The 27,643-nt window shown below is 39.5% G+C and overlaps 1 protein-coding gene across 11 annotated transcripts; it reads left to right on the forward strand.

Annotated features, from left to right (window-relative positions):
• The first annotated feature begins 108 nt into the window (after positions 1 to 108).
• On the forward strand, positions 109 to 27,198 carry CDK7 (cyclin dependent kinase 7). Of its 11 annotated transcripts, XR_011091435.1 has the most exons (14): positions 112 to 395; positions 491 to 550; positions 1,722 to 1,755; positions 3,523 to 3,590; positions 5,061 to 5,129; positions 6,698 to 6,808; positions 7,945 to 8,063; positions 9,057 to 9,156; positions 11,079 to 11,165; positions 13,945 to 14,094; positions 15,198 to 15,345; positions 19,131 to 19,396; positions 19,906 to 19,958; positions 20,093 to 23,666. XR_011091435.1 is itself a non-coding variant. In XM_068667813.1 (12 exons), exons 1-12 carry the CDS (start codon positions 336 to 338, stop codon positions 25,798 to 25,800), a joined length of 1,230 nt encoding a protein of 409 aa, XP_068523914.1. In that variant the 5' UTR covers positions 110 to 335; the 3' UTR covers positions 25,801 to 27,198. The 11 variants fall into 11 exon arrangements, 4 of the variants coding, with proteins under 4 accessions (XP_068523915.1, XP_068523914.1, XP_068523917.1 ...); XR_011091438.1 differs by lacking the exons at positions 19,906 to 19,958; positions 20,093 to 23,666 and adding an exon at positions 25,577 to 25,702; XR_011091432.1 differs by having other exon boundaries at positions 19,131 to 20,407; positions 21,209 to 23,666.
• The last annotated feature ends 445 nt before the right edge of the window (positions 27,199 to 27,643 follow it).

Consider the following 27,643-nt stretch of genomic DNA (forward strand, 5'->3'; position numbering starts at 1 on the left):
GCGGCGCCACTGCCTGCTTCTTCACGGGACCTCTCAGCGGGGCGGTGACGGTTACGGAGGGGGCGGTGACGGTTACGGAGGGGGCGGTGACGGTTACGGGGGGCGGTGACGGTTATAGGGGCGGTGACGGTTACAGGGGGGGCGGTGACGGTTGGGTCCCCGCGTGGCGCAGGCGGTGACGCGCGGCGGCGGAGCTGAGGCCTCGGCGCCTGCGGTTGCCGGGGCGGGTCCCGGTCCCGGTCCCGGTCCCGGGCTGGGAGCGAGGCGGTGTCGAAGGCCAGCGGCGGGCCCACCGCCATCTCGCATCTCCCCCCCCGCTCCTTCCCTCGGAAGCCATGGACGCGCGGGCGCGGGCCAAGCGCTACGAGAAGCTCGATTTCCTCGGCGAGGGGCAGGTGAGCGGCCCGGGGCCCGCTGCAGGCCCCGTCCCGGCCCCGTCCCGGCCCCGTCACGCCTTGTCTCGCCCTTCTTCCTTTCTCTCTCCCCGCAGTTCGCCACCGTGTACAAAGCGAGGGATAAGAACACCAACCAGATCGTGGCTATTAAAAAGGTGGGTGCCGACGTGCCTCCCTCCCCGCGCCGTGGCCGTCTGGTGTCAGTGCTGTACTTCCCGGGCCCGCAATGGCTGGGGGAGCGCTCTTCCTTTATCTGTAGCGTTTTCTCCAAGCACCCCGCTTCTTCAGCCGCCTTTAATACGGTGTTTTTCTAAGAAGAAAGGCGACCTTCAGTCCTACTAGATCTGAGTTTCTGAAGGGCTACCCTGCCTGCAGCTTGAAATGGTTTGTTACACATTAAAACCAGATAAAGCACACGCTTCCGAATTCAAGGCTTTGTTAGTCCCTAGTAAAAGCTTCCTACTTAAATCTTTTTGTCTGCTGTTCATTACTTCCTTCAGTCCAAGAATGTTACTCCTGGTTAACTATAGAGGGCAGTTTTTTGGCAGAATCTGGCAAAAGTGTTCTCATATCTTCAGTTTAGCTGTTCAAATACAAACATTGAAACTGCTGTTGTCATAAAGTGTTTAATTTCATGCTATTTGAAGAGATTACGGGAAGTTTTTGTACTAGAAAGAGGTGATTAGCAGTGTTTTGTGAGGGATGAAACTGTATGTTATGGTACTGTGGTTAGATAAGAGCCGAGGCTTACTTAGATAAGTTGAACCATATCAATAACAAGTAATTTTTGTATACACCAGTCCATTTTAGCGTTACAACACTGTTCTTGCAGGGTTGCTAATACAAGCAGCTGTTGCAAAAAGTGTACCTGCTTGCTTGTACCCTTTTCTTATTTTTGTCACCTGGAAATGTCAGTACTTGAAAGTTCATTCAGCAAATGCTCAAGACAGAATGATTCTAGTAAAATTAGTGTTCTCTTTGTACTTGGGCAGGGTGTAAGGCCTTCTGAGAAGACTGACAGTTTCTTGGCCTCACTTCTCCCAGGGGAGGGGCTTGGTACTGGTATCATAAAGCTTTTTCAGTACAAAGCATTATGTGCTGCCAGTTTGTAACATATCTGTTTTCAGCCATCATGAATGTTTCTCAACTTTCATAAGAGCTAATGCTGTGGAATCAATTTTCTTCTGAAGAAAAAAACTGCCTAGCTGGTAAAACACTTTCTGGTGCTAAAACTCATTCTGTTTTAGAGTAATAACACTGAAGAATGTACCCTAACTGTTGGCGCAGATGGCTTAACCTTATATAATGTGAAACATTTCTTTTCAGATTAAACTTGGGAATAGATCAGAAGCTAAAGATGGTAAGTTTTAAAACAAGTTCATGTTGTGTGGCTTTGTTTTCTTTGTTTCTGCAAACTGCTGGGTTAATTTTTCACACTGTAGCTTGGCTGAGGAAAAATGAGCTTTATTTACTCCTTCAGTGTAAGGTCTAATTGAGGGCTGCTTCCCAGCCTGGAGAGACAGAAAAAAGCAACAGAAATATCTGCACACTCTTTGTAACTGTGTATAACATCTACCATGGCTAACTGTGTATATATAACCAGTTAGCTTCTGAATTTAAGTAGAATAAAAACACAATATAGAATAATAGTATTCACAGCACTGAGTTTAGAATACCGTCTTGTTTTGATGTGTCTCTATGCCTTAAATATTTAAGACAGGTGGGAGTGCTTGGCTCTGTTGTCAGATGTTTGCTTTGTGCCATTTTTGTGATTTACGCTGGAACAAAAGTTCATAAAAACAAGATCTTAAAAATCTTGTCTCTGTATGGGTTGGTTTTGGTGTTTGTTTTTCTTGTGTTGAGAAATAGGCCCATGCAGCAGTGTCTTTTGATCATGTGCTCTGACCAGCCACATATCTTTAGGCATGGGTATTGCAAGTAAAACCCAGTAATTATGGTCATCTCTTACTTACCCATGTGGTGCCCAAAAATGCAGTAGTATGTGTGTAGACTGCCATCCTTCAGGGAACCAACTTCTTGTGATGAGTTTTTACTCTCAAATCTCTAATTTCATTCTAAGGATGAATTTTCAGATATTCCAGAGTCTACCAGTTGTGCTGACCGCCACAGAGTCATGATTCAACTGGTCTTCACTGGGCTAGTGTCCTTCAAAGACAGTCATTACCTTTGGCTTAAACCTACAGTTCAAAAAATAGTAATCGTGTCTGGTTTCCTTGTGCTATCTGGTAACACCCTGGAATACTTTTTTTCTGAATCCAAGAATTGTGCTACAGCAGGTTTCAGCAGGCAAAATCTGCTTTCAGGTGCCTGTCTAAAATTGGAATTAAAGTAGGCAAAGCAGGAGTGTAGGTTAATCCATCGCTTTGCCCAAAGCTTTGCTGGAATATTACATGTTGAATGAGATCACAAGTTTTGGGAGAACACTCTTCTTCAGCTCACGTGCAGCTGAAACTCTTCCACAACATGCTACAGGAATGTGTGCTTGCCAGCCAGTTGTGTGAGCCATACATACCAGCATTATTCGAAGGAAGACCCAGGAATCAGGGTCTGATGTGGTGCAGCTTGTGTGACTGCCAAAGTGCATGCCCCAGGATTTCTGTATAAAATCTCTCTATAAGATTCTCATTCAGATGAGCAGGCTTTGGCCACTCTACTGTTTTTTGTCACAATACAAGTATAGAGAAGCGTGCACTTCCAGCCTTTCTAAATAATGCTACGTTCTTTCTATGATTCAGAAAGAAGAGATTCATGAAGTTTGCCATTGTGCCTCCCTCTGGAAATGACACATCGAAGAACTAATATTTGCAAGAAGTAACTTTTATTTTAAAACAAAACAATTTTCTTTTTCTAGGCTTGTTCAAGAACATAGTAATCTGAATCTTATGATTCTCATGATATATTTGCTATGAAAAAAGTATACACCCACCTTTATTTAGGCTTCAGCAATCAACATATCTATAGCGATGTACTTGGTATTTGACAAGTAGATGAGTGGTGAGGAAGTAGATTCTAATAGTAAATCAGTGAATAACAGAATGAGAGGTTTCTCTGAAGCTTAAGATAAAGTTTTTAATTTTGTTCTCTCATCTTTTTTTTGTCAATGTAGGAATCAACAGGACAGCCCTCAGGGAGATAAAGTTGTTACAGGAGCTAAGCCATACAAATATTATTGGTGTAAGTAAAATGAATGCTACTTCTAGAAGTGGTCCCCAAATACCGTTGGTACAATCTCAAACAAATTCAGAATTATTTGGGTTGTGGAGATGCTACTTAATTTTATTGTAGCTGTTTGTCACCTAAAATGAGCAGTCAAACAGTTATTATGGCAAAACACTTATTTCAATAACAAAGTCCTTAATTTTGAACTCCTATTACTGTTTCCACAAAACACCTCTTGGGTTTTGCGGAAATTAAAGGTGGGAAGACTTGTGGAAACTTAAATCGCCTGACGCTGCATCTCTGTGATAGATATGCATATGAATGCAATACTGAATTTATCTGAATTTGCTAGCTTCGGGTGAAACCAATGACAGGCAAAAGCAAGCTTAGTAAGTGATGTTACAGTGTGACTCACGGGGCTTACTAGGTTTTAGTGCTGATATTGAAAACCTGTTGGTAGGAGTAATGCCTGTGTCTTTTTGGTTTTGATTAGATTGACTTTCAGCTACAGGTAATCAGCTGGAGCTGAAGATACTTCAAAATTAGTTAATGTAGATCATTTGAAGCTTTGCCATAAGTATTAGAGCAGATACTAATTTTCCAGATACTTTATTAAAAATTTCAGACTGGAAATACAGTACTCTTCTGGACTGTGAAATTACTTTCAAAACAGTTGCTCTAGCTATCAAAAATAGAGAATATGTAGAGAAGGACAACTAAAATGGTAATGGGATGGAGCACTTCCTTTATGAAAAAGTTGAGGATTCTTCATGGGTGTTGGAAGGTCTACAAAACTGAGGTAGTAGGTAAAGTGCATGCAGAAAGGATACCGGGGGGAAAAAAACAATACTAGAAATGGGAGATGTGTTCACATTATGTTTCGGGGGTTGGGAGGGAGGACTGTATTAAGTTACACAGCACATAGTGAATCTCTCAAATTTGTTACCACAGGTATTATTGAAGCAGATAGCATCAGCAGTTCTAAAAGGAAATTGGCAAAATTGTGATCATTCGTGAATTCGTTCAAGAAGAGGGTAGGAGTTTTGTAGAACAGCTAAGTATGGGGAGAGGTGTGTGTTAGGGTTTCTGTTGTTGTTAACATGGTGAAGTTAACCCTATTTTTAAAATTTCTAACTTCAGAAAGGAAAAGCAGTTGTGTAAAATGTTATCACACTTGACGGGGACTTCTTTGGCAACTGAGTTAAGAAGCTAAACTAAGTAAGAAGTTTTGTATTGCAGGTTGAAGAACCGAAGCGATGCAATTTCTTACAGGTTATGTTAAAGAAAATCAGAGCTGAGACAAAACTAAGGTGTCTGAGCTATACTGCTCTCTGATTATCAGGTCTTTGCAATAGTTGCTCTGTGCTTGTCTGCCCCAGCCCCAACAGCAACCTAAAAATCCACAGGCAGACTAAAACAGTGTAGAATTGTAGAAAACTGGAAGTCAGAGAGTATAATACATCATAATATATTTTGTTTTTACAGCTTATAGATGCGTTTGGCCACAAATCCAATATTAGCTTGGTGTTTGATTTTATGGAAACAGATCTAGAGGTAAGATTATTTCAGTATCTTCAAATGCTTTTGGAAAAAAGTACTTAACAGCTTTATACTTACTGATTTCTAGAAAGATGACATTTAATTGCGTAACTTGATTAAGATTATGCCTCTAAAAAGCCTGAACAGTTGTACGGTTTTTCTCTGTTCTCAAAATGCCTCTGCTTCTAAATACTTTTTTTGTCAGAATAATCTTCAGGAAACAAATTATGTTTACTATGTTAGTTTTCTGGGTCTTTAGTAGAGCATGAAACCTCTGGTCACAGGCTAGGCTTTTAGAATGCAATTGTCAAGCACAATAGCACAAAACATGTACAAGTAAGCGTGGTATACCAAATAAGCAAAGTATACCAAGTGATGATCTGATGCTAAAAGTCAAACACTTTTGCACCCTTCTTTTAAACATAACAGTGCTGCGTACTTGTGAGTCTGAATCTTGCAGGTGTTTCATTCTCCAAGATCATAAATTAGTTTGTCTTTTGAAGGCTTTGTATCATATATTTTGTTGCAGCTTCTTCATTTTGGAAGACTGTTGTAGGTAGCAGTCATGTCAGATCTATGTATCTGTCCATAGTCTGGATGGAAGTTGATGTATTTATTAAGCTAACCCATTACAGGTATGGCTTTAAACACTGGGGCTAGCATCTAAAATATTAAAACATTGACAGGCTTGTGAAGCCCAGAGGAATGTGAGACAGAAGTTTTTTTTGCTAATAGAAGTTACAGTAACAAGTACACTTTGTAGAGGATTCATTCTGGTTATTTAGTAACTATGTAGTATTTAGAAATGAAGAAGATACAGTGTACAACAATGAATAAAATGCTCTGTAAGTTACTTGCATTGTGGTATCACTCAGAGGCCAACATTTGGGTCTGCAGCCTGTTGTGTCTGGGAATGTGCTGCACATTTGAAATTCTTTGTATAGTTTTAGCTATTTTGTAAATCTCAAACAACTTAAAGCTTGGGAAAAGCTGCTTTTGAACTGCAAAGTAATATTAGCAAGCAATTTGAGGGAAGTAATGTAGAAAGTATTAAAACTCTATGTCAATGTCATGCTTATACTGTTAAAGACAAAAGAATGCTGAATGTTGAATAGGTTTGTTAAAATATGTTATAGGGGCTAAAGTATCTTGCCTTCCTGAAAAGGAAAAGGATACATTTACAAAAGTTAGATGCTTAATTTGCACAGAGGAAGAAGCAACAAGTAGGAATATAATTTGTTTGAGCTGATTAGCACATTTAACATTTTTATTTGCACATCTTTGACTTGTAAGATAGGGTACCAAACTGGAATGGAGTTAAAATGATAAACTTAAGGTTTTTCCCTAATTTTCTTATTTGCTGGTTATGCAAAGTTCGTATAGGCTGTCTGGTTTCCCTGTTTAAATTTCTGGTCACTAAATCAGAAGAGACACACTTTTCTGGAGAAAGGATGAGAACAGGAGCGCATACACGGCAGCCAATTCAAACTTTGTCTTAAAGGATAAAAATAACTGTTTTGCAAAAGAACTGGAGAAAGATAATTTTGCATGATAAGCTTCACTATCAATTTAACACTTTACAGGTAATTATAAAGGATAGTAGTATTGTGTTGACTCAGTCTCACATCAAAGCATACATGCTGATGACGCTTCAAGGATTAGAATATTTACATCAGCACTGGATTCTACACAGGGTAAGCATGCACTAAATTGACAACCTTTATGCCTGTAATGAAAGTCACATTTGGTAGAAGTTGAGTCTAAGAACGTAGATGGTTTTGAAATTCATAGGTTTTTAATGTGTAAGACTTCATGCTAGCCATTATGGAGTGGCAATAGCGACACCAGAAATGCTAAGAGTTACACACGGTGATCAGGTAGGCGCATATATAAAAGTATCTCAAGTATGTGACTTTTTAATTAGAACTGTGAACTCGGTCTGGCTGAGATGAAGTCAATATTCTTCGTAGTCACCTGTTCTGTTTTGAATTTGTGGCCAAGATGGTGTTGATAGCACGCTGGTGTTTTTGCTCTTGGTAAGCAGTGCTTGTATATTGTCGAGGCTTTCTCAGTTTCCACCACTCTGCCCCTAGTCCAGTAAATTGGCTGGGGCTAGGCCAGAAACTGGGAGCAGACACAGCAGGGACAGCTGGCCCAAGCTGGCCCGAGGGGTATTCTGTATATTGTAGCATCATGCTCAGCATCAGGCAGGGGAAGAATGGCCACTGCTTAGAGACTGCCTGGGCAATGGCCTGCTTGTGGGAGGAGATGAGTGATTTCCTTTGCGTCCATTGCTTTCCTCCCCACCACTACCCTTTCCTGCACCTGTAAAACTTCCTTTATATCGATCCATGAGTTTGCTTGCTTTTACTCTTCCTTTTCTCTCCCCTGACCCACTAAAGGTATCGGTGGTCATAGGTGTGTGGGCTGCCTGGCTTCTGGTTGGGGCCAACCCACAACACCATTACTGTATTAAACTGTACCAGATTCATTATTTCTACAGTTGTCTGAAAAAATTGGCTAGGTCTTTGTTATTGATTTGACAATCAATGCAGTAAAACTAATATTCCTGCAAAACTGATCATCTTTTTATGCTTTGGAGATTAAGTATTGTAATATTCAAATAGGAGTGTTTGGCTAGTTTTGATTTTCATGTATAAGGAAATACTTGATTTTATGTTTTGTTTGTTTTTCGTTGCTATGTAAACTTGTAATAGAATCAGAACGCTGAGTTTTAGAATGCCATTTCTGGACACCTGCTGGGAGGTTCAGTATATATTTGTCCTTATCAAAACTGACAGGATTAATTCTTTTCTTTCTAAACTGACAGGATCTTAAGCCAAATAATCTGTTATTAGATGAAAGTGGGGTTTTAAAATTGGCTGACTTTGGCTTGGCAAAATCTTTTGGAAGCCCAAATAGAGTTTATACACACCAAGTAGTAACAAGGTAAGGCATACTCTGTTTTGTTTCTTAGACAATGATTGTGTAGCTCTTTTATATTGCCTCCTGGAATAAACCATGTCAAATCAACATGTTTAGAGTTTAGTGTATACCTCATTATATATCTGTAGGGGGAAAAGTCTTAAAACAGAAAACACAAGACAGCATTGTTTGGCAAAGTCTGTAAGAGCTTCTGGAATTTGTATCGATGACAATTGTTCTATGGTATGACATTCCTTTGAAGCACATGAAAATTGTACTCATTTACCTATAAGCCTAGTCTTCAGAGAAAGACAATTGTTACTTGCTGCTAATCTTGTGATCTAGAGTCTTTTTTTTAGTTAGGCACGTTATGATACAAAAACATGAGACAAAGGGTTTACCAATGTCATTTATGACCTGCTTAACTAAGACATGTACTCTTAAAGAGTAGAGGATTGCAAAATAAGAAAAAATTCTTTTTGTTTGCTGCAATGCTAAAACTATTTAGGCAAAACTGTTCCTTTTTAACACCTTCATTCACTGAAGAGGCAGAGTTGATACCGTAGTTTCAAATGCAGTATGTACCATATCTTTTTTTGCAGCTTTAAATAACTACTGCCAAGGTTTATTTTGTGCAGAACTAATCCTTAGGTCTGTTGCTACAGGTGTTTCTAAAAGCTGGAAAGAATTCTCTCTGTGTTACTTCATGAATGTCAAATTTAAAGAAAACTATGGTTTATAACTTGCAAACCTGCCTACTTCTTCCTTTGCACGTCTACAGTTCTGTTGCTTGTCAACCAGCTCAGCTGAAACTGTAGGTGATCTATGGTTATTCTTGTGCCTGTGGTGAGGAACAGTTTTTTATTTTTATTTTTTAACTTTGCAATTCTTCAGTGTTAGAAAAATACACAGTCAGGAGCAGAATCCATTTTGTAGTTCATGCATTACTACTGAATACAGCACTTAGTATCAGAAGAATCAGGTGATTTTTTTTCCTAATTTTTTTTTTCTTTTCAGGTGGTACCGAGCCCCAGAATTATTGTTTGGTGCTAGAATGTATGGTGTTGGTGTTGATATGTGGGCTGTCGGTTGTATTTTAGCAGAGTTGCTCCTCAGGGTAAGTTTTCAAATATAAGCATTTATATTTGCTCTTCAGTGTGTTACGCTACAGCTTTTAGGTGCGGGCTTCCTCTCTGCTGTAACAGTAGCAGGAAAAGGAAGTTAGGCTACTCTCTAGAAAATTAAGCTTTTTCCCCCCTCCCTTCGTCCGGAAGTTTGTTAACTGTAAGGAAAGTGAAGTTTTCAAATAGACTGAGGTTACATAACTGTCACAATCATTGGAAGTCTTTAAGAACAGCTAAGCAAAAAATTGCAGCAAACTGTCACACATCCTGCCTTGGGGAAGGTAAGTAGAGCAGTTAACTCTTCCAGTCCTCTGAATGTTACCTTTCATACAGCCTTCCATCCGTTTTCATTTGTGATCTTTCTGGAAATCTGGCAACACAGATACTCACATTCTATTCCTCACAAATTGTTTCCCGGTAACTGGAAATAATTAGCACCAGTACGATAACTATGGGTTTATTTGTCATGAGGAGATGTACTGATGTTATTCTAAGCTGTGGTTGCTTAACAAATTGGAGTGAAGTAGTTTGAAGAAATCCTGGTAACCGACAGGATTCTAATATATCACTCTTGAATAAGGTGTACAGATGTAATCATCCTTAAGTATGTTTTATGGAATTAAACAATGTATTATGTAGCTCTGTCAAGAGAACATGAAAATATGAGGTAGGAAGTGGCAGGTAAGGGTACAGACACAGCTGAAAGCATGAAATAGCCTGCACTATAACTTAACCTTTCACAATTAAGTGGCTTCTGCTGTTTTCTTTAAATGTTTGTGTGACCATGTCATGAACCAGACTGGGGAACTGGTCTGTCTGAAAACACCCCGGAATGTCTTTTACCTTGTATGATTTATCATACAAGCAAGTGTGCTGTTACAATTTAGTTGCTGATTCAGAAACAGGAATTTATAGTGGCTGTTGTCTAAACAGCTTTAGTAATGGGTAAATAAACATGGACTAGATTCTCTAACGTTCAGTAAGCTTGTGGAAAGTTAGAAAGCAAATATGTTGTTGAATTCTATTGAGTAATTGGTTTCCCACAAAGCAGAAACTGTGTTTATGGTTGTGTTTTATCACCATTATAGTTTTAAATGTGTCTTATCTCTTTCTTCTTGGGTAAACTAGATAGAGGGACAATGCACTTCTGGGAGCTTTGTGAAAGAATTTGATGTTCCATCAATTTTTATGACACCAGAACTGAATGCACTTCCTAGCAGGGATAGTTATGTTCTTTCTGTCCTAATTATTTAAATACTGCCTCTAATTCTTCTTAATTTTACTTTAGTTCATGAAGTTTTTTTCTCTTTCATTGTGTGCCTGATGCACAAACTACAACTCCAACTGGACAAATCTCATTTTTCTGTCTTTTGCCTAATCTAATTGATACGTGACACTGGGTAGACTGTTTCTGTCTTAGTGGGTATGAGTCACCATCCACCCTCAATGTCATCTTAATTCTATTAGTCTATTGTTATTTTAGCTGTCCAGTTACAATTTACTTTGTTTTGAATCTGTACAAAGCCTAACTTGAGATAGTAGATCCTGGAAAGATTACTGAACAACAGACTGAACTTTCAGCTCAGATGTGAAATTAAAGGAAAAGAACACAGGAAAAGAAAGATTTTATATTAATGTGGCGGTAGTTTATTTATATGTTTATTTCTATGCTATTGAGTCAGTGATACTAAGCCTGGGTTGCAAGAAACCTTCAAAATCTATTTGAACATCATTAGGAATCCTCAAATGATTAGGAATCCTCTACTTTGCTGTGGGCAGCTAGTGAGCAAAGATGTTTTGCCGTGAATGTACAATGCAATTATGAGGAGGCACTCAAAGTTGCTTTCTAGAATTGAAGTTCAGAAGCTAATTCAATGAGATATTATGTTGTATAATTCTGTTTTGTTCTTCCTAGGTTCCTTTCTTGCCAGGAGACTCTGATCTTGACCAGCTGACAAGGATATTTGAAACACTGGGCACTCCAACAGAAGAACAGTGGCCTGTGAGTCTTTTTGTTTAACACACTGACATTAGTTTTCCTTGTTTCGCTTTTTTACGTTTACTTTGTTTTAGCTTTTGAAATTAAGTGATATACCAGTTAGTTTAGTAGGTTTTGAGGAAGGAACTGCCTTATCTTGAAAAGAAAGAGGACAAGCAGCCAAGTTTTTTTTCCCTCCTCTTGGCAAACTTTTAATATAGCAATGTTGTTAGCATCAAGCAATGTTAATGGAGATTCTTGGTTTCTTTTCTTGGTCCACATTTCCCATGGCTATTGGTGTGAAATGAATGGCATTTGCTTAATGTTCTTGAGATGCTTGATTAATTTAATCTGCTTTAACCTGAAAGACTTAAATTGTTCTTGCTCTTGAAGGCAATTAGTAGGAGCTTAAGCTAGGCTGGGCAAGTTACAGGTTTGGGAGACAGTAAGAGACATCATACTAACAGCTTTAATGATAAATAGTTCATCTCAGAGTAACTGTGGAGTAATAAATACAAATCAGTATCCATCCTCTGAGTGGACCCTTTTTAACTAGTGGGTACCAATAGGTCTCACTGGGACAGCTTCCCCTTTATCTGCCATGCTGGTTGCATCTAAAGCAAGAATGATGACCAGCCTAGCTGTGCTCAGTCCAAATCTGTGGGAGTGGCCATGAAATAACCAGGAGTCCTGTGGGCACTTCTCATTCACTCTAAGCTACTTACACCCAGAAATATAGTCTATATTTTCTGCTGGAACCTGTAGTCAGATTCCAGATCATAAAGTGGGGGTTTGGGTATCTGATTCTGAAATCTGTATGGCATCTCCCCTCCCTCTGCTCCCCCCTCCACCCATCACATTATTTATGTCCAAATCAGGTTAAGTAATCCACAGTAATAAGTTTATAATACACCTAGCCACATAAAGCAGGTGCTATGTTTGTGGACAAGCATGTAGAGATGCTTGTTGTACCTCCATTAGCATCATGTTGGGTTTCCAGAAATGCTGGGATTCTTAAGTTTGGTTTGGGCTTTAAGAATTATTTCGGTACCAGTTGTCTTACTCAGCATGTAAATTTCTATGTATTTTTGTTTCAGAAAGTCCGTTTTTTATGTAGCTTCAGGCTGCTGGTCAAGCTTTTCCTGGGCACATACTGCTACTTTAGGGGGACCATGCAATGCACTCATGTCTCTGTGTTAGACTGCACACTTTAAGCACAGGCAGCAATGAAAGTCTGATCTTCTACTGCAGCCTGAGTACTCCACTGGGTTTGACCTAATTCTTTTTGTAGGGAGACAAAAGGCATTGTCTCTATACAGATTATGCTAAGTGTTTCTGAAACGATGAGTGAAGGATAGGCATATGCTTGTTGTTTTGAATTTCTCTAATCAAAGCAGCTAGGGAAAGAGAATAGGCAGTTCCCACAATCAGGCCATCTGGTGTCTATGGGTGGGGCAAGGCTCCAAAAAACTCAATTAAGGCAACCACTATGGTGCCCTGGCAGGTCATGATGCTGTGTACCATACCCCCCCCCCTTCTGTGACCAGAGGTGAACCAATCAAGTTAAAAGTTTAGGATGTGGTGACAGACACCAGACCAACAACTGTAGGGATAAACAATTTATCTGGGTAACAGTACAGTAATAGATACAAATCAGTAGCACAATTATTTGGATCAAGATGACAGTAAATGCAGTCGTTCACTAATGCTTAGCCAAACATAGCGTCACAATGCACAGTGACCCACATACCATGGTTTTAAGGCAGGCTGACATAAAACAGGACACAGTTTCTCCAGTGATGGTTTCTTCCAGAGGGCTTGGGGAGTTCTGAATTCCCTGATCCCACTGTCCTGTTTTATTAAGTTGTGGAAGCATCCTCTGTACTTGTTAACTAGTAATCACATCCTGCCTGTGTTCCCTCTCTGTGCTGGTTTTCCTTTCTGTAAATGGTGCACAATCACCAAGTGGAGCTATAGCCATATGGAGAAATAGAAGGCAGTACTAGTCCCACACAATTGCATCGTGCTGAGATTCTAAAGGAAATGTACAAAGTTGTTTTGCAGTGACATTTCAGCATTCTTGGGAGAAGAGTTGAAACAGGTGGGAAAAGCAGAATAGGAGATTTGATGGCACAACAGAGATGATATTCCCAAATTAATTTGCAAACCCACACATTTTGAGAATTGAAACCTTTAGAACTGAGACTGATTGTACACATTTTTCACTTCAGTGTTAGTGTTCTATTTTGGTTGGATAAACTTAGTGTGATGTTTAGAGATCTAAATTACTTATAGATGTTTGGATAATTGTCTATAGCAATTTTTAAGATAGAATTTGAATAAAATGGGATTGATTATTTTTTTTTGTACCTAAGGGAGATAAAAGTATGCCATTCATCTGTTGTTTAACTGCTTGGTATATTTCTTGTTCCCTCCCTCCATTCCACAAGTAAAACTTTAACTATTTTGCATTTCAAAAGTAGCTTAAAACTGTTGTGATGAACAGCAAACTCTGAGGACAGCCTGTTACTACATTGGAGAAAATACAGATTGGTTCTTTAGTGAAACTTGTCTTTTCTACCATGTGAGTTTGCAAGAGAAAAGCCAAAGCTAGTTTTACTTCATTTGTCTGCACTCACTCTATGAAGTTCCTTCATGCTTCCTTTCATTGTTAGCAATTTTTTTTGCAAGGGAAGGACAGATTGCTTGGCAACAGAAAGTGTGAAACAACTGTACCAATATAAGTGAAAAGGTGAATTATTTCAAAGTTGAAAATACTTGCATCCCATTTTTGTCTTTGCAGGATATGACAAGTCTTCCAGATTATGTCACATTTAAGCCTTTCCCTGGGATGCCGCTTCAGCATATCTTCAGTGCAGCTGGTGATGATTTGCTCAGTCTTCTGCAAGGCTTATTCACTTTTAATCCTTGTGCTAGGGTTACAGCTACTCAGGTATCATATGCTTGCATTGTGTCCTAACGTTCATTAACCTACTGTTAATATCAAATAAATGTGGTTTGAAGCTAGTAAACCAGGTTTGAAATGAAATGTCAGGTATCTGTCTTTGAAATGTTAGAAATATATTTCCAGTGTTTTATACAGAGAACTCTGAAAGGCATGAACAATTCTCACTAATAATCTCCACGCCCAATTATAAAGAGAATGTAAATAAAGGTGTATGAGTCATGGTCTACAGACAATCATTATATTTGATATTCTAAATTCAGTTACCTAAAGTTTGCAACTTAAATCTTGGTGTAGCAGGTCTCATTCCCTGCTCTTAAAAGGTTTTCATCCTTAATTCATCTAGTCTCTTCTATTTTATTTAAACTTTTTTGACTCTTTTTATTTGGAAATCTGATGATTTTAACCAGCATCCTGATCTGAATACTATGTTATTGGCATAAGCAAGAATAATGTTTACCTAAGAGACAGCTTAGGTAAGACCATATTCCACAGTTTATGGAACCTGTGGAACTCCAAAAGTTTAAAATAGGGTATGTAATATTGCTACATGAAACTATCCCTGTTAACTTGTGTTGGTCTTTTTCTAGTTCAAACTACATTTTTCTTGCAGTTTACATTGTAGAAGCAACACAGTTAAAGAAATTGTGGGGGAAGACTTATCTTAAAAGCTAGCAAAACAGGCGTTTGGACCCTAAATCTTATCATATTATTTTAATCCTTTTTCTACACTTTATTTTTTATCTTCATGTCTCATCTGTTTTTCAGAATGTAAGCTCTTTGTACAAACAAGAAGTTGGTATCTCCACAATCTCCTGCAGTGTAGTCTAGAGTTTGGATGTTTAGATGTCTCAGTACAAGTTAAAAACATCAGTTTGCAATTATTGCATGTCTAATAAAATCAAAGTACCATGGTAATAATTGAGAACACCGAACCTTGATTTGTACCAAGAACACCTTCCATACAAAGGTGCCAAAGTAGTTTTTGAAGTTGCAATTACAAGTGATTTATTTCATTATAGTTTCTCAATATATGGAGTTCTGATGCTATATACTAATTATTTGGTTATTTTTCTTCCGTTATCATTAAGGCGTTGAAACAGAAGTATTTCAGTAATCGACCAGGACCCACTCCAGGAAGCCAACTACCCAGACCCAACTGTCCTGCAGAAGCTGTAAAGGAGCAACAAAATGCAATTCCAAATTTAAAAAGGAAAAGAACAGAAGGAATAGATCAAGGTAACATCTTAATGTTTCACCTGTTTTAAAATAGGAGCTACAAGCTCAGAGGGGAAGTGATGCTTCCAGTGTTTCAGAACAAAAACCTTCTGAATGGACAACTGGGCACCAGCACCATCTGAAGCCCTCTGACAATTTATATTTTAGGATAAACACTTCAGGGTGAGAATGGCTTAGTTCTGTGTTCTAGCAGAACTAGTACAAAAAAAAAAAAAAGCTTTTTGAAATCTATTTGTTAGAATAAATTTTTAATACCATTAATTTCCATTATGGAGTGTGGTACTACATAGTAAGTTAGAGGCAACTATTAGACCCTCTATTCCCGAGACACTTTACTGAACTGAGGTGGAAGTCACTTTAAAAAAAAGAGGGGGAGAGAGAGAAAATGGGGGGAGGAGAGTATGAGAGAAACATGGTATTTCATTCTTTTAAGTGACAGATCAGAGACTGTAGATCAGATTTTAGAAGAGATTTCTGCTGTCTCCCTTGGACTAAGCAAGTTAAGTGTTATGATCACTCTGTAAGGAAGTTCTAAGCACATTGCAGTGATCCTTTTAAAAGGCAAACCTATTTTCTAATATTAATTTCCATATGGAATGTCCGGTTTTCCCCCAGACAGTAGCACATGCTTCTTACCTTCATAGTAATAAAGCTCTAAGGATTCAAGACTTCTGTCAGACACTGAACTAGGCAGACTTCTATCAGAGAGGCAAATGTTAGTTCTTAAACTGGGAGTTTGTTGCCTTGACAGCCGGAATTTGCTAGATAGCAGCTGTCAGGTTATTGTCAGCTTTTTGTTCTTGTCAGTACGAGGCTCTTTGATACTAAAGTCATATATATTTTTGGAATGCAAATACTTGCATGAAAGTACATTTCCTCTTGAGTTCAGACAGATAAATTGTTAGAGTTTAGCTTACTTTTTAGGCGCTTCAATTCATTGTTTGATAGTCTTTGTCAATTTAAAAGTAAAATGCATTAACTCATTAGAATCTTTAATCATTTAACTATTCACACACTGTCTGGTGACCTCAGTACCATGGGCTGACTTGTCAGGTTCCCGTATGTAATTAATTGCTTAATTTAAGCTCTTTATCTCCTTCTGCGACACCATGTGAGGATCTGTGATTTACTGTTTTCGAGTCCACGCCCCAAAATACGCCAATTAACTAAAGGACAGGAAAGAGGAGGAAGTGCTTCCCTGAGCTCTGCGACTTTAAAATATTTAATTTATCAATGAACAAGGTTCCCAGAGCTGTATCAGAACTAGAACACTAATTGGCTTAATGTCTTTACAAAAGTCTCATCTTCAGCAAGGTGAAATCAGTGTTAAATGCTATAAGGTTTGAGATTGGATATAACTAAGGCATTTAGGAAGTCATCATTGCTTCCTGAGACATTTGAATATCAGTTTAAAAAGTATATTGTTTCCTCCCAGTGCTGGTTGATGCACATCAGAAAATTTATGTTCTGTTGTTGCCTTAGCTAGGCTGATAGAACCCAAGTGTACCAAAGGTATATTTCCTAGTCCCAACTGACGTTAAAGGAGAGAGACAAAATTAGAGCTAGCAAGCTTGCTACCCTGGATTTCGTTTGATGACCTTACATGGCATGAGCATCAAGTTAAAATGTGAATATGCTTTTAGTTTGGAAGAGCAATAATCCTACAGTCTATTTATAAATAAAGGTGGAAATACGGCATTTTTTAGTGCTGTTGAGAATGAAATCTGCACATTTTCGAAGAAAAATAAATTTCATCCTTTGAAATTCTCAAACTAAGCTGTGCTTGCATCTTGCATAGCATCTCTCCTTCAGCCCTGTTGAGGCAGCACTCTAGAACTTAGAGTAGACTGAAGCAGTTAGTAGTGGGTGCCCTCTTACAAAATCTTGGCACCAGAGGCTTGCTTCTGGGAGAGAGAAATTACATCCCCATGAAGTGCTGCTGTTCCACAAGAACAAAATGCTATAGCCTTCAGGAGTGTTCACCAAACTTAAATGTGCAGTGGCTGTACCCTTCAGGGAAAATTTAAAAAAAAAAAAAAAAAAAAAAAACAACTATTGTCAGGGGAAAACTCACTAACTAAATGAATGACAAAGTATTAAGCATACATCATTGCTAGCTATTGCTACCACTTACTGCTCATCTGTGAGGTATGTGGAGACAATGATGTTATTATAACATCATTGTCCATGTTCTCCACCCTGGAAAACACATAGTCAAATACAGCACTTCTTTCCCAGAACACTGATTTCCAGTCCTGCAGATTTGCATTTCTACAGAGCTGTAAACTCACAAAACAGAATGTAGAAGATAACAGCAATAAACTCTTCCTGAAGTCAACACAGTGTAGGAAACCTACCTAATCTCAGATCTATTCTACTTTGGCTTGAAAAAAAAAAAAAGTCCATTCATATCTAAGATTAAAAACTTCTGCTGTTTGGGTATTCCGTTAAAGTTCATGGGAATGATTCAATGCCAGTGTATTTTAGAGGACAATTCTGCTTACAGGGCAGGCAAAAACAATTGGACCTCCCATAGCAAACTTCAAATCTGTCATCCCACAAGGCAACGATGGTATAAGCTACCTACATTATAATTAAATAGCACATGAGTAAAGGAGAGGACAGTTAGAATGGAATCAGAAAAGTACTGTTCCCTGCATCTCTACAGCTGATACTAACAAAAACATGGTTAAAGAATGAGTCATAGACAAAAAGGGCCGCTACCTCCTGCAGACAGTATGCAAAAAAGATCATTAAGAGTATATGCAGTAGGGCAGGGTTAAGTCTTAGAACAGCTTGCCTTTCATAGATTTAGAATAGATTTAATTGGCTAACTTTTTATACCAACAAAGAGAAATACATGTATCCCAAATGCAATTAACCCATAATTATGGAATTTGGGACTCATGGAGTACAGCTACTGATGCAAGTTGGTTTTGATTCTGGCAGTCCCCCATAGATCTACTGAAATAGAAGTATTGTGCTGCTGCAGACAGCATTAACTAGCTCGGAGTAAATGAATGTGAAGAATAGTATTAAATGAGCATTAAAAACTCAAGGAGGGGACTGAACCCCTTTACTTTGGTAACATTGTGATTTACACTTTTCAGGATTACCAAAAAAATTGATTTTTTGATTGCTGTGGATGGTGGATGAAAATGAGTGATCATATGACCCGAGTGCCAACCATTGAAAAACGCTGTAATAGTCACTGGATGGTTATTTTTGTTTGTTTGTTTTATATGTAAAATGTGAATGCGATTTTAGTAACTGAAACTGAGTTTTTATTAACTTCTTTTATAATAAATTTTTTGAACAAAACAGCAAGGTTGCTTTTTCTGGTTTGCTGTTTCATTACTTCGACCCATGCTTTGAGGTAGTAATTCCATAAAAAGACACTTGCTGGCTACAGATTTACACAGCCTTATTTTGCAAAGCCTTTATGCTGAATCGTGCTATCCTGTATAGATGCAAAACAAGGAGAAAAACTGCAAATACAGCCTTTTCACCTGGAGCTTAAGTATATATGTCTGATGTGTAATACATGCTGGAAAAACTGTATCATTGTAAGAGAAGGGCAGGATTCTTTTTTTAATATGCCAGTGTAGTAACAAGTGAGTCTGCTTGTGCTCTCATTTGACACGCCTTAAGACTTTCAAAGGACACATCTACTATATTGAAAACAATATGATGCATAGATTGAATGTGAAGTTGTTTCTTTTACGCATTCTAGTCTTCCAGGAAAAGTTATCTGAGAGCGCATATAAATACTGTTTTCTTCACAGCCTCAAGATTGCAATAAATGATGGAGGGAGATCCAGCTGGGAAAACTATACCAGCCCTCCTGTCAACCTGTGGCTGTTGAACATTTCATAGTGCAGATACTGTGCTCAGCTCTTCAAGTTGCCTGACTTCCAGCATAACTGTGTTGCAAAGTGGCTGCTGGGCAACCAGACTTCTTCAGTGGATAGAAACAAGCCAGTAGATGCTGTTGATGCGCAGCCTAACTGCGTGCCCTCCCCTGTTGTGCAGTGGATCTCAGGGATACCCGGTGAGCCATTGTCATTTTCCCAGTTGTGACCCTCTTTGAGCATTCTGTTTTTTTAATGTATATGGCAAGTATATTAGCAGAAGAGTTAAAGTTGTAGAGGACTAGTAACCATCATCTTGCTGCTGAAATAACTCAATTTACTTGTACCATCAGCCAACTTGGAAATATGTTGGCCTTAAAGGGACAGCAGTTGCTATTCCCTCAGTAACGTACTGTGTTCATGGCAATATCCTACTGTGTTTCTGGTTGTTGGTGAGTGAAAATTAAATTTCTACAAAGACCTTTATAACAATGTTATTTCATGAATGTTTTCTCTATACTAGTTATAGCAGGTTTTTTATTATCTGTGTAATCACAGATCATCCTGAGTGCAGGCTGAGGGACTAAGAGGAGAGCTGCAGTCCTACCTCGGGCAGGGATAGGTTTAAAAAATACGTTAATCTCAATAGGGAAGAGAGAGTTAGGAGTACTATAATTTTTTTTTTTTTTTTTGCATTCATCTTCTCTAGAGCAGATTTCTGACTGGACTTCAAAGTCCTGAAACATTCAGCCACTAATACAGGTACAGAATCTTTCAGTGAGTATACTCATGCCTAACTCTTGAGCATAACAAATAGAGCTTGTATGGCAGTGGTAATTTTGTGTTGTACCAGCTCTGCCGTGAGAGTTACTTCATTCCTTTCTTGTCAAACACAGCATATGCCTAGACCACACCCTGGCCTGAAGGGAACCTTTTCCAGTAGAACAAGGAGCAATCCTCCAAGCTGCTATTGGCGAAACTTGTCAAGTAGATACTGAATTTGAGCATTTGTTTATTGTGCTCTGCAAGAGAGGTTGAAAAGAGGACATTGAGCATTTTGTAACCTATGCTGCTGACCTGTGTGCTTCCAATCATGTGTCTATCATAGAAGACTTGAATTAAAAAAGCAGTGCTCCTATATAATAGAAGGTCAGGAACCATTCTCTTCCAAATCCCACACTGGAATTCATTTGTCATACTGTGCGCTGCAGGTAAGGCTGTTGTGTGCTGTGAGTGTATATAGCAGCTCATCATGTCTTGACTTCATCTGTATTTGTGAACGAAGCCTTCTGTGTCAGGGACTAAACTTTGCTCTTAATGGTGGTTTTGTGCATACCTTAAGTGTACATACACCACAGAGTAAGATAAGATTAGAAAAAACATCAGCACAATATTTTTTTCTTGATTTCAGTCTTTTGGATAGTTTGACTTAACTCTTTTGACTTAGGTCAGAACTCTGGAAGAAGCATTTGTGACTACTGCTGACTATCAATTACTATGCAACTGGTCATCTCTACTGTTTAAATTTGTAGCTAGCTTACCTTGCAAGCTTTCTGTCATGCTAACGATGCTTCAGCTTGGACAATCTGTTTTATCACACCAGCACATTAAATATATAACTGTTGTAACCTACTTGGCTTCTGTTAAGATTAACAGTGGTCATGTATGGTTTGTCTTGAGCTTGCAATATGTGTGCTTATGTAATTGCACAAGTGTACAAGATAAGCCTTTATACAAACTGGAACTTAATCTAAATGCCTTCTCTCTTGGATTGAGACAGTTTCCCTGCCCTCATCACTTTTTTTTTTAAATTGTGAGCCACTTTCAGACCTACTGGAGTTTGAGTAACTTCTGTAGATTGTGCTGATATTACTTATATAATTTAATAAAGCCTTTTTTTTTTCCTTTCTATGTTGCCACAATAAAAGCAGCAAAACTCACTGTAAGAACACACAATACAGAAAGGGAACGTGCTCTCTGTTCTAAACAAAACTGATTTTGTTTTCTCACAGAGACTGGGGTTACTTGTGATAACACGGAGAGGCAAGACTCCTAGCTGTCATGTCTTCATCTCATCTCCTTGATTCTTCATTAGTGCCAACACTGTATGATCCTTCCAGCCTCTATGCTCTTTTGACAAAGAAGTTTAGAGCCAGGATGAGGTGTAACACTGCTGCTTTGCATTTGTGGTACGTTCTTATCTATGGTATAGCCTCCATACTGTGAGCACTCCAGGCAGTTCTGCTAGTTCTTTGCTTCTGCCAGTGTTTGTTCTTGGTTTTGTGACTGTCCCTGTTCCTGCATATACACTATTCTCTTAACTCTTGCTTGGCCACTTCTTCTGGTGTATGGTCACTTATGCTCCATGTACACCAGTATGATGATTCCTTTACAAACCTCTAAAATTGTAGCAGGTTTCACCTGACTTCATATTTATTTGCTTCTCAGATAGAAGGGAGGAATTACTACAAGAAAGCTGTGGTTTAGGTTGTTTTTTATTGAACCTCCTCCACTTTTCCTTGCATTTCATACTGGATTATATCAACTCTGTCTGAGGTAAGGTATTCTCTCCACGCGGCTGTAATAAAATCACAGGATAAATCAGGTCTAAGTTTAGTTTGGTTGAGATGGGGAGCTTCTCGGAGAGCTAAATTGAGTTTTTTGAACACTCTTCTTCACAGACTGTAATGACGTGTAGTAGTATGAGAGGATGTGAAAGAGACATGTATGGCTGTAGCTCTTCGGGGCATGAGAGACAGTATTGTGTAAGATAACCTTATATTGATTCTTCTCTTCCCAAAGGCCTGATGGGTGTTAGATTTATTCTCCCTATAACCCATCACCACCACCTGGAAGGCACCAGCAGCAGCTCTGTTATTGCTAACTTGAGAACTCCATCTTGCATTTCTCTTAACACATCTCAATCACTGGTGCAAACTTCATTCATCTTTTTTTGTATCTCTCTGTCAAGCTTACCCAAATAGAACTGGGATAAAATATAAGTTTTGATGCTATTGAAATATCCTCGTGTCATCTCTGTGTTCAGTTCTAAGTTTTTTAATTTATTTTTTACTCCGTTTGTGAGAAACTTATTCAGCAAATAATTATTTCTTTTTAGAAACCCTTATTCTTTCAAACAGTTACTTAAGGAGTTTCTGTCTTCCTTACAAGAATTGAATCTGCAGACAGGCAGGCAGGTCCTGCGTGAGAATGTCCTGAAAAACACGCTGTGTAGTCAGCACAGAGGCTGCCAGTGTTGTGACTATTTCTTCTAGTGCAGTCAGTTCAAACTTTACCCAGAAACCTGCATACAAGTAGCATTCACCACTGCCATAAAAACAGAATGGTATGCAAGGAAAGGAGGAGGAGAAGATGGCATTTTGCTCTTAATTAACGTGTAATGGAATGTGGTATATTGCTTACTCCAGGAGATTTGTGCCACTTTAGTAGGGATGCTGGCAGTTGCAGTGACCTGACTTTGAAAACAGAATGTGGACTGTGTGCTTTGTTTTTGAAAAACCTCCAGTTTGGGTCAGACTGGTAGGCAGGTACCTTCCAATAGTACTTAGGCCATCCATCAAGCTTAACTGCAGGAGTTCAGATGTCGATATACATTCAGACACATTTTTCCTGCCATCGGAGGTAGTGTCTGTCAGATACATGAAGCAGGTAGTCAGATGCAGTAACAATTTGAACTGTCTTCCTGATACTTGTTTTTCTGAAAGTCCTTGTTCTGCTGGCTTGGAGCTCCTGTGAGGATGGGAAACTGGCCTGACTCTCAGCATGTAGTTTATGCCTGCATTACTTCATATTCTTGAATAAGATCCGTTACTTTGACCTTATTTAGTAACCTGGGGGCACGCACGTTTTCTCTTTTTCATCTGTCACTCATTAACTCTAGTAAGGGTAAGTAAGGCGGCACCAGACTCCCAGCTGCTGGCTGCTTACCTCAGTGTCAGAAATGTGTAAATGTGGCTGGGAACTCTGCCGTCTCCTACGAGCACAATGTGTCCTTAGTGCCACCAGAGTTAAATGTCTATGACAGTTATTTGTAAGGTGAAGGCATTAAGTAACCTGAGATGTCATTAATTAAAACCTGATTTAGGAATTAGAAGTTGGACTGCATACACTTAACAACAGGTCAGAAAGAATGACATTTATAACTGGTTGTACATGGTACTGGGCTAAAAAGTGTCAATAAAAATGTGCAAATGTATCAACTGTAGAGTTCGGTACACAGCTATGTATTGCTATCATAATGTAGTTTGGTTACAAAAGTTAGCTATGCAGAAAGGTTTAATTGTTGCACCTCACTAATAGAAAATGCAGGTTTTAATCTATGTTAAATTTGAGTTGCAGTGGGGAAAAAAAAAGCAGTTTATTAGGCTATAATTCTTTAAAATCTTTATTACGCAAATTTGTCTGGAAATGCTGTTTTTTTTTGTGTAAAGATTAAAATCTTCAACTACTGTGAAGTGTTTTGTTACAAATCTAACAAGCAATGTAAAACAATCTGATCAGAATCTAACCAAACTTGACTACTTAAATGCATGGAATTTTTTCCTTTTATTTTTTTTAATTATAACTCCTACCTGCTAGAAAAGATGAGTGTGAGTTACGGGTCACTAACAAAGATGTAGTGAGTGATACCACCATTTGTTGTTATGACCAACCTGATGTTCTGGAAAGACTGGTTACACTTGTGTACCTGGCCGCACATGCACAGGCAATCTCTGTTCCCACCCCATCTCAGAGATTTGTATTTCAGGTGTCTCTTTGTTTGCAGTAGAGCCCTTGCCTTGCTTCAGTAGATCTCCCAGTGCTTTCTTTTCTGTTACGGTTGCTTTGTGTGCCCCCACAATATCTACATACAGCCTTGAAGGGGATCATACGATTAGAGCAGCAACAAATGCTACACTGTGTAAGAATCTTAATGGATGCCAAACCAACGGATTCTTTTCCTGAAGCTGCTGGTGGGAGATACTTCCAGCCCCTAGAGACGCTGACTGCAGTGTGAAAGTTGAGCTCCTATGAGCTTAAACATCATAAAACAACACAAAATTTAGATGTTTTTCAAAGTGTCGGTGAACTCTGGAGCCATTATTGTAATGCTCCTTTTTTCCCTTCCCTTCCTTACAAAGATGCAAGTAAGCTGTAACAGCCAAGATCTCAGTGCCCTCGTCAAACACGGGAATGGGATATACCTTGCCCTTGGGCTTCCTGCCCTCAGCCAAGCACTAAAACAGGTGAGATGCTGTGGCTGCTAACAGCATGCTTTGTGTCAGAGTGGGCTTTTCCCAGCTGCTTTTTGTCAGGTCTACAAGCTGGGCTATGTTGTGCTGTGGGTACTGGTCCCAATATGGTTCCTAGATATGCTGGCTTCTGAAAGATTTCCAAAGGTTGTGGAAGCCCTTGGCTACCTAGGAGGATTTGGGAAGAAGTGCTCTATCATCCCCAAGAAACTTTGAGTTACCAGGTGGTGGTGCATACTTCAGAAAAAAATTGACTTTGTGGCCTGCAGCTATCTGGACTGTGAGATGGGGATGGTCTTTCAGTCACTGACAAGTAAAACTGCTAGGTGTTGCAGAAATTATTTTTACTGTCTATTCTCACCCTTGCGTGGAGCTCCCTTTAACTGGAATACCTTTTCCACAGGACACTGTTCCAGCAAACATCACAGCAGTTAGGTCATTAGCTATGTAAAAGGTCCCATTTGGACTTGAGTGGTTGTTTCCAGAACATGTGCATGAGCATTGACACACATTTCCCCACCTTCCCATAACCATGTTTTTGACGGGTGTCTAACTCCTAGGCTCAAGCAAAATATACATTTACCTAAAAAGCGAATTCAAATCTCTTATATTTTAATAGGCATATGAAGTGTAAATGTATGCTATAAAAATGAACTAATTGTATGTGTCACCACCACATGCGATAGATTTTGGTTTTGTTTTCTTTCTGATCACATTTACGTTTGGAAAGATATTATGTATTTCATTCATTTCATCTGAAACATGGCCAAGTGGTAAAGTTTTTTGTCCTCATTACATGCAGCCTTTTTGCATTCTTCTCGTTGCCAGTTGATGTAAACCAAAATCTCTTTAATTACTGAAAAAACATGGAATTACAGAACAGTAAAAGCATCATTCCCAGTTGCAGCTTCTTTTCATAAGGTGTGAACAAAATGGTACAATTCCTAATACTCTTACAATAAAATATGGAGATCTGGTTTATACTGTGCAAGTCCTGAGGAAGCACAGAGTCCTCAAATGTTCCTGCTAAGTTATGATTTCCCTTTGTGGTGCCAAAGAGCCTTTTGCTTCATCACTAACATCTTTTGAGTCCTCTATAGAGCTGGTAATATTGCATTCTTTTCACAGCAAAGGGGAACAGTGAGAGTCCCTGTTTCTACATAATCCCTGTAGAAATGACTCGGGCATGGGTGAAGTGGATACACGCGAAGGTGCAACATCTGCAAGTGAAACTACACTTGGGATCCAAGCGTAATGGCTTTCCTGCTAGCTTCAGCGAAGCTGATGTGCCACCAGAAGGTTACAAGTGCATAAGAAACGAGGTCAGATACATTGTAGGCAGAGTTTTGTAGGCTGCTCGAAGGTAGGTGGCTCAAAGTGACGTGTCTGGGGCTTCAGGCTCTGCTGTGCTGCCTGCATACACACTGAGAGAGGAAATTGGCTTGCTCCCAGGGCACAACTGGCTCTTAACAGTGTTTTTTCTGGAAAAAGCTGTGTAGTTACAACTTCTAACCAAGCACTTCCCTCCCTGCTTTCCTTGCTCTCCAGCACATTAACTGTGACCAGAGTTTGAAGTCCACTCCTGGGTACCCCTCTGGTGTCCTGCGGGGCCCCTTGATGCCTCCGTTCAGCCTCTCACCCCCCTGTGTCACAAGCTCCGGCTGCATAACCTTTGGGGCTGGCACAGGTCTGTTTTCTCCTGTCCTGACTAATTAAATCTCTGTAAATCAGTGTTGCTAGAATTCCTTATATGAAGGAAACCCAAATCTTCTTGCCTTTCTCAGTTGAAACTATGGATTTCCCATCAGATTTCTGAATGCCATGAATCAGAATTAGCTCCTCCTCAAGGAGACACTCTTTACCCTGCCAACAGGGTAAAGAGGCAGGAATTACTGGTTGAATATTTCTGGCTGGTAATCAGATTAGGGGACTACAACAGCCATTTCTGATTTCAGAATCTACATTTGATGGGTAAACCTTATTCTAAATGCGTGGATAGTTTCAGAGTGACAGTTCTGTTCACGCAGCAGCATCTGCTCATTGCTTAGCTGTGAGCCTGCTCAATCCTTGCCAGCAACACAGCAGGAAAGTTCAAGAATTTCTAGTGACTTTTTTTTTTTTGATTTAAAAGCCACAGCATACATCCCAAAGCCCTGGGGTGTTCTGGCCTACTGACTGGCAAGTCTGTTACAGATCTCCATTGTTTTCTTCAGTGCAGAAGCTAGGCTCATTTGTTTCAGTGATAAGAGTGCTGGCAGGAACAGACCTGCGTGGAGCTGCGTTCCCCGCCCACTGAAGGCTTGCTGCTATCAACACAAAGCATGAAGCTAATCTGGGAGTGCTGAGGAGGGGCAGCACCATGAGCTAACACTTCGGGTTAGGCACCGGATGTGAGCTGCTAAATTAGCGTTCATCCCTGGGGTGCTGCAAGGAGTCTCCAGTGATGTGAATTTGAAGCACGGCATTAACCTGGACAAAGCTCAGTCTCTTACCAGCTCCTGTTAGCTCATCCAGCTCCTCTTGTTGCTGTCAGAGACTGGGATACAGCTGGTCCCCCACGCTAGCTGAGAATACAGAGAGTGACCCAAAGCAGTAAAACACTGCACTGTGTGAGTCAAGGTTTTTCTCTCCACCACCAACCTCCTGATATGCTGACGCTTGCACTCTTCCACCGCACCCATATGTCACCTTTATGCAGCCTCTTCTTGTAAGACAGTTTATTTTTAAATAAAACCTCAGATTCTCTTTCATGTTTTGATTTAATTTTGCAGATGTGGAAATTAAGCCATGCCTGACCAGTCAGCTTTTTGTGATTGTACAAGAAGTCTGGAATAGAAATAGAAAAAGAACACATTTTTGCTTAGTTCTTACTATTCTGTGTATTGCCGTGTCTCAACCACATGCTTCAAGAACCTGACTGTGTTTCAAAGTTAAAAATAACAGTGGTTTTCTACAGCTGGCCACACCACTCTCCTGTACACTGTTCAGTCCTTGATTCCTTTTCTTTGGCCCTGTCTTTACAGAGAGGGGCTTTAAATTAGAGAAGTTGTGCTTAGACTCAGCCCTGACCCGAGGAGTCCTCGCTTGAGGTTGTGGCTGCTGATGCTCCTACAAAGTACGGGTCTCAGCTGCACTCTTGCCTAGGGTTCTGTAGGATCAGTGCGAGCTGGTGTCCTTTGCCATCCGATTGACAAA

The sequence above is a fragment of the Anas acuta genome, chromosome Z (assembly GCF_963932015.1).
Source record: "Anas acuta chromosome Z, bAnaAcu1.1, whole genome shotgun sequence".
Lineage (NCBI taxonomy): Eukaryota > Metazoa > Chordata > Aves > Anseriformes > Anatidae > Anas > Anas acuta.

What these genes read in the sequence shown, in the direction of transcription:
- CDK7 (XM_068667813.1), top strand. Translation starts at nt 336, where the DNA reads ATGGACGCGCGGGCGCGGGCCAAGCGCTACGAGAAGCTCGATTTCCTC. An exon ending in TTATGGAAACAGATCTAGAG is followed by an intron (nt 5,130 to 6,697) that starts GTAAGATTATTT and finishes AACACTTTACAG; the next exon opens with GTAATTATAAAGGATAGTAG. An exon ending in CTAGGGTTACAGCTACTCAG is followed by an intron (nt 14,095 to 15,197) that starts GTATCATATGCT and finishes GTTATCATTAAG; the next exon opens with GCGTTGAAACAGAAGTATTT.